Source organism: Juglans microcarpa x Juglans regia, chromosome 2S (assembly GCF_004785595.1).
Source record: "Juglans microcarpa x Juglans regia isolate MS1-56 chromosome 2S, Jm3101_v1.0, whole genome shotgun sequence".
Classification (NCBI taxonomy): domain Eukaryota; kingdom Viridiplantae; phylum Streptophyta; class Magnoliopsida; order Fagales; family Juglandaceae; genus Juglans; species Juglans microcarpa x Juglans regia.
In genome coordinates this window covers 8,057,743-8,065,325 of record NC_054597.1, presented here as the reverse complement: position 1 = coordinate 8,065,325, position 7,583 = coordinate 8,057,743, and the positions used below count along the sequence as shown (strand labels likewise).

Sequence of the window (7,583 nt, the reverse complement as noted above, 5' to 3'; positions counted from 1 at the left end):
CTCCCCACATTATATGGAAAGAGTACATTAGGTCATAGAACTCCGAAAAAGTGTTAACTTCCTAATCTTGCTCGTCTATTAAGAATGTAACATTCCATTGGGGGAGTACTATGAGATAGGATCAGTTATGTTTGGTTGTTGGATCCAACTTAACTTATCTCAAACCAATCATTGATGATACTTATTACTTTTTTAACTTCTCATAAAAAAGTTAAACTCATTTCAATTTAAAAAAGTTGAATCAATCTCAATGGGATCCACAAAATGCTACTATTCACAACTCAACTCACCTCAATATCCAAACGTAGACTAAAGTTTGGTTTAACAACCAAACACAACTTTAGAATTCTGAATAAGATTCTTTCAGTATCTTATCGCCACACCGTACATTATGCCAAAATTTAATTTTGGATCCATCACCCACCTCAAAACGAATATTTTGTGAATATGTGTCATATCCTCTTTTTGTGTTTCCATGGTCCCACCCCATATGGCTCACTTATCTCATTCGAACACCATTCTCCCAATGGTTTACCATACTTAGATTCTATGATGGGTCTTCATAATGCTCCCTGTCCGTTGTGATATCTCCATAGCCATTTGCCAAGCAAAAACTTTGTTAAAAAATTGCAAGTTTTGAATACCTAATCCTCATTCCGGGATAGGGGAGCATGTGGTGACCCATTTTACCGAGTGGGATTTAAACTCATCATTCATCCATCCCCACAAGAAATCCTATTGAAGCTTCTCTATCCGATGAACCACCTTTGTGGCAAGCAGAAAGAGTGATAGAAAGTAAGTTGTCAAGTTGGAAATGGTACTTTAGATTAAAGTGACCCTACCACCTTTTGGATGGATACATTTTCTTCCAACTAGCTGATTTCCACTCTATTTTTTCTAGTACATCATCCCAAATTGATATTGACTTGAACAGGGCATCCAAAGGAAGACGCAAGTGTTTCATCGATAGCTGGGATATCTTGCATTCTATAATATAGTCATGTTCTCCACTTTCGGAACATTCTCTACTGAGACTACTTCTAATTTAGTCAAGTTCATCTTCAATCTCGAAGCAACTTCAAAGCATAAAAAGAGTGCTCTCAAAGCTCGAATTTGGTCGTGATTGGCACCGCAAAAGATTAAGGTGTCATCAACAAATAATAGGTGATATATGTGAAGTGGACCAATATTTGCCTCCCCTGCTAAAAATCCGGATAAGAATCCACCCTCCACGACACTTGAAATCATCTTGTTAAAAGCTTCAATTACAAAAACATAAAGTAGTGGGGATAGAGAGTCACCTTGTTTCAAGCATTGTGAGCTTTTAAAAAAGTCCTTTAGTGTGCCATTCACCAAGATAGAAAAACAAATAATACAGATACATTGTTTGATCCAAGAACACCATTTCGAACCAAAGCCACATCTTTCTAGCATGTAAAGCAAAAATCTGCAATAAACACGGTCATAATCCTTCTCTATATCAAGCTTACTCAAGAGCTCTGACACTCCCGACTTGGGTCGACTATCCAAACATTCGTTGGCAGCACTGAATCAAGAATTTGCCTACCTCGAACAAAGGCGTTTTGAAGTTTTGAGATTAACTTCTCAACCACCATGCTCAATCGATTCATCAAAACTTTCGAAAGAATCTTGTAGATCCCGCTCACCAAATTTATAGGGCGGGTCTTTTTACCTCTACAATGCCAAGCTTTTTTTATAATTTGAGTAATAAATGTTGCATTGAGACTCTTTTCGAACAGACCATTTTCATGGAACTCATGAAAGACTCCCAATATATATTCTTTGATCACTTTCCAACAAGTTTTGAAAGAAAGCCATAGAAAATCTATTAGGGCCTCAAGCTTTGTCATCTGCCATACTTTTTGACGCTTTTCTAATTTATGTTTCTTCGAAGGCCTCTCAAGCTGTTTTGCTTCTTGCAATTCAAGAGAATCAAAGTGAAGCCCATCAAGTCGCGGTCACCAAGAGAATTGTTCTGAAAGTAAGCTCTGTAGTAGTTGACAATGGGATCAAGCATTTTGTTCTTTACCCCGACCCGATGAAGAAATGGAATCACTTCTTATGGACTCGCGTCAAATTCTAAAACAGAAAGTGCCAAGGAGCAAACATGTTTTCGTTATCATCATAAAGCAAGGAACATCGTTCGTATTTGGTAAAACGCTGATGGAAAGAGCTCGAAGAAACCATATTATATAGGCAAAAGAAACCAGTCTCCCACTACAATATCATTACATCGAAATCATCTAATAACATTCCCTCAAGTCTAAGGCTTTAACGCAACATAGCTCCTCCTTGTCTGTAAAGGAAAGTCAAACAATTAGCGTTTGGATTTCATCAACCAGAAATTTTGAAATAAAAAAGGCTAGATCATTTTCCTAGTGTTTGGTGGGTATACCAAACAATCAGAGCACTCCCATCAAATTATTAATGGTTTTTCAATCATTAAAAGCCGTGTCATGAGATGATGAAATGATGGATAAATAAAAAAATAACGAATAACATTACTCTTTTACAGGCTCTATTTGGATACAAGAAGTGTTTCATCTTATATCATCTCATCTCATCATTATAATTTTTTCAAATTCTCATATAAAATATAATAAACAATTCAATATTTTCAAATCTCAAAACAATAATAATATTAAAAAATAATATTTTAACAATATTTTATTCAATTTTTAACTTTCATTTCAACTCATTTTATCTCAACTCATTGTCCAAACAACACCTTCTACCTTGGTCCTTGAGCGTGCACACCTACCATTTTCAAGACTCGCAACTCATTGTCCAAACAACCGAGATATGCAATCGGGGCTAATCGGGCTATATCTGACAGTTTATGTAGAATAAAATATAATAAAAAGGACAAAAGAAAAAAGAAAGAAAAAAGAAAGAAAGAAAGCTCATCGTAAATAGACCTCTATAGTTTTTCTGGATAAGTTCTTTTTCTTCCTTCTTCGTACACTAGCCCGTGCATTTATCGCAAGCAACTTTCTCTCTCTCTCCCAGCTCTCTCTTGCAACCTTTCTTTTCTCTTTCTCAACTTTCTTTTCTCAACTCTCTCTCGCAAACTGGCTCTCAATGTCTCCATTAGAACCCCAATTTCAACAAGTTGTAGCAGATCTTCTCTCGTCTAGGCATTGATTTTTGTTTTGCTCATGTAATTTTATTCTTTAATTGTTTTAGTTTTGTTAGGCATCATTAATAACAAGTTAGCAAGTTGAAAAGTACCTGAATGTGCAGCAGTTGATGCAGAATGGTGGGTTGAAATGCCACCCGCAGTAACACTTCCAGTATTTCTCAACCATTATGGAAACAATGTGGGTTCACTTCTTTCCATAAGGAGCACTAAACAAGAGAAGAAAAATGGAACTCAAGAGGCCGGTCCTTCATCAAACCTGCTTAATAGCATCTATTTTTCAATCAAGATAAGAAAAATTTTCGCAGGTGAGAACCCAGAGCACGAGAACGAAGGCAATGTCAAGAAAATTGTATTGAAGAAAAAAGCCTATTTACATCTCCATCTTTAATTAAAAATGGATATCTAGCCGTTGGTGACATTTTTTAAGGATGTTTTAAACTAGCCGTTCAATCCATGCTCGTACATAAACACTTGGACTTGATTTGGAAAAGACAGGAAATGATTACATCAGATAAAATTGATAGGGAGAAGAAACGAAATGTTGAGAGGGAGGGAGAAAGAAATGAAAATTTTTATTAAATGGGGGTGCCGGTTGCACCAGACGGTTGCAACAAGTAATTTTGTTGGTAATTAGGATTTTTCGTGCGTATAGTATAAATACATGTTATTTTTTATTGTATTGTGACTTTGAGTAGTCATTATACATAGAGAGAAATAGATCCTTTTGTGAGATTCATGAAAGTTTATTGGGTGTATTGGGACTTTGAGATTGAGAAATTTTGTGATTAGTCTCTTGTACTTCACTTTTGTTTATAGTAAGTTTATTGAGACCAATCCCGCCAGTAGACGTAGACTCACACCAAGCTAAACCACTTAAATCTTGATCTTCTTAGTGATTGTTATTTTTTTCAAAACAAAAGTTTGCTTCCGCTATTTCACTTTAAATTAGCCGCCGCTGATAACCAGCCAATACCAATAAAGAACAAGGGGTTGTCGGTCATGGCCATTGTTGGGATCAGACGGGGAAGTGGGCTCGCCAGCCTGGTGCTCAGTTTCACTGGGGTGTGTATATGGCTCAAAGTTACCGAGCGCAAAATGACTCTCGAGGAAGGCAAAATTAGTCAACTTATGCCTGATTATTGATCAAAGATTGCAAATTTCTGGATATTTTCGAATACTACGGAGCTTAAAGAAGTGAGTGTCAATGTTATAAATATATATACTTAAAATTTGAGAATGCATTCTTTGTAGGATGACAAACCATTCCCAGTTAACATACTGCCTAACACACTACTACAAACTTGCTAAGCACCGAGGTTTCAACTTCTCCACTTTAGCAGCTCCTCTTCTACGTTCACAAGAACCATCTTTTCCACGCCGTCGGCTCCGCACCATAAGCCGCAAGTTCGCCGACCTCTTGCAAATACCCGCATCAGACAACCCAATACTGTATTATAATACAATCCATGGCCAAATTGTTGTTTCGGGATTCGGAAATGATGTGTTTCTTGCCAACATCCTCTTGCGTTGGCACTCGAAATCGGGTCGTCTGCGTGACGCACGGATGTTGTTCGATAACATGCGTGAGAGGAACTTAATTACTTGGTCTTCAATGGTATCTATGTACAGCCAACATGATTGTAATGAAGAGGCCTTGATGGTGTTCTTGGAATTTCTTAGAAGTTCTGACGGGAATCCAAATGAGTATGTTTTAGCTAGCGTTATTCGCTCTTGTACGCAATTAGGTGCAGTTGATCAAGGTGTCCAGGTGCATGGTTTTGTAATTAAGACAGGCTATTTTCAAGATGTCTATGTGGGTACCTCGCTGATTGATTTTTATGCAAAGAATGACTATATGGATGAAGCAACATTGGTTTTCGATGGTTTGACAGAGAAAACTGCTGTTACTTGGACTACAATCATAGTGGGGTATGTGAAAAGTGGAAGAAGTGAAGTTTCGTTGCAGTTGTTTAACCAAATGAGAGAAACTGATGTTGTTCCTGATAAATATGTGCTGTCTAGTGTATTGAGTGCTTGTTCAGCGCTTGAGTTTGTTGAAGGAGGAAAACAAATTCATGCTTATGTGTTGAGGAGGGCAACGGAGATGGATGTTTCAGTGACCAATGTGCTTATAGATTTCTATGCAAAATGTAGTAAAGTACATACGGCACGCAAAATATTTGATAAGGTGGTGGTCAAGAACATAATATCATGGACCACAATGATTGCAGGGTACATGCAAAATTCATTCAACTTGGAGGCCATGAAGTTATTTGCTGAAATGGCCAGACTGGGTTGGAAGCCTGATGGATTTGCTTGCACTAGTATTCTCACGTCGTGTGGTTCACTCGAGGCTTTAGAAAATGGGAGACAAGTGCATGCTTACACCATCAAGGCAAACCTTGAGTATGATGATTTTGTAAAAAATGGTTTGATTGATATGTATGCAAAGTGCAGTTCATTAGCAGATGCTAAAAGAGTTTTTGATGCTATGGCTGATCATAATGTGGTCTCTTACAATGCAATGATTGAAGGATACTCGAGAGAAGAGAAGCTGAATGAAGCATTGGATCTTTTCCATGAGATGAGGTGTAGATTATTCCCACCTAGTCTCTTGACATTTGTTAGCCTTCTTGGTGTATCAACTACTTTATTTACCTTAGAATTGAGTAAGCAGATTCACAGCCTGATCATCAAATATGGGGCATCTCTGGATGTATTTGCTGGGAGTGCTTTGATAGATGTGTATTCCAAGTGTTCATGTATAAGGGATGCAAGGTTTGTCTTTGAGGAGATAACTGAAAGAGATATTGTTGTATGGAATGCAATGTTTTGTGGATATACTCAACAGTTGGAAAATGAAGAGGCTCTCAAGCTCTACTCGGAATTACAGTTATCAAGACAAAGACCTAATGAATTCACTTTTGCTGCCTTGATCACCGCAGCCAGTAACCTAGCAAGTCTCCAGCATGGTCAACAGTTCCATAACCAGGTCATAAAGGTAGGTGTAGACTCAGAGCCTTTTGTTACAAATTCCCTCGTGGATATGTATTCCAAATGTGGAAGCATGGAAGAGGCATGGAAAACTTTTAATTCCACAGTTTGGAGAGATGTTGTGTGCTGGAACTCCATGATCTCAGCTTATTCGCAGCACGGGGAAGTAGATGAAGCTCTTCAGGTGTTTGAAAGGATGATAAAGGAGGGAATAAGACCCAACTATGTAACATTTGTGGGTGTGATCTCAGCATGTAGTCATGCTGGGCTTGTAGAAGATGGACTTCGTCATTTTGAATCGATGGTTGATTTTGGAATTGAACCCGGGACAGAACATTATGCTTGCATAGTTTCTCTTTTGGGCCGAGCAGGCAAACTCTTTGAAGCAAAGGAATTTATTGAGAAAATGCCAATAAAACCAGCAGCAGTAGTATGGAGGAGCTTGCTCAGTGCGTGTAGAGTTGCTGGTAATGTTGATATGGGGAGATATGCAGCAGAGATGGCAATTTCAATTGATCCAACGGATAGTGGATCATATATTTTACTTTCCAATATTTTTGCATCTAAAGATATGTGGGTAGATGTCAAAAGGCTGAGGGAGAGAATGGACTTTAATGGGGTTATAAAAGAACCTGGAAGCAGCTGGATAGAATTGAATAAGGATGTTCATACATTTATTGCAAAAGACACAGCTCATGCTGAGGCCGATCTTATATACTCGGTTTTGGACAATATAATTCTGCAGATCAAAGGGATTGGTTATGTGCCCGACTCTACTACGCTTTTCATGAATGATTGATGAGAACATGTGTTGAGAGTCGTATATTTCCTTAGTTGTACTGTAGCATTTACTTAGCACTTTTTTAATGTATTTGCCCTCCATAGTATAAATAAGAAACTGAAGAGAAGGAAATATAATTTTTTTGATAATTAATTTCTCAGTCTTATTTTCAACTTGGTATTAGAGCATTCTTTCTTGGGTTGTTATGTTAAATATTTTAACATGAACATTAATAATTAGATCTTTTGATTTTCCATGATCTACAATAATAAAATAATGATAATTAAATACATACTTTTCTCCATCTGTTTGATGAAGAATTTGATCTGACTATGAGAGAAGGATCACCCTAGCAACTTAGCCTCACAAGTGTTTCCCGATGGCTAGAGGCACTATGATGTTATAGGTGTGAACCCTTTAACCCCTCAGTGCTATTTATAGACTTCTGACTATCAAGAAATTTAAGATTTTGTATTTGAGTATGATTAGAGATATAAAGTGAATCTTATCTCTTATGAGTTTTCTTATCCCATTATAATTCATCACTTAAGAGATAACAATTGAGCTATCTTAAACCCATTAGGATATAAGTGTGTGGGATATAGAGTTTATATAAAACTTTTACATTCTCCCACTTGGTCTATA

At 37.3% G+C, this 7,583-nt stretch overlaps 1 protein-coding gene across 1 annotated transcript; it reads left to right on the top strand.

Annotated features, from left to right (window-relative positions):
* Window positions 1–4,023: 4,023 nt before the first annotated feature.
* Window positions 4,024–7,084, top strand: LOC121251651 (pentatricopeptide repeat-containing protein At4g39530). The gene has a single exon (XM_041150949.1). It carries the CDS (start codon window positions 4,416–4,418, stop codon window positions 6,954–6,956), a length of 2,541 nt encoding a protein of 846 aa, XP_041006883.1. The 5' UTR covers window positions 4,024–4,415; the 3' UTR covers window positions 6,957–7,084.
* The last annotated feature ends 499 nt before the right edge of the window (window positions 7,085–7,583 follow it).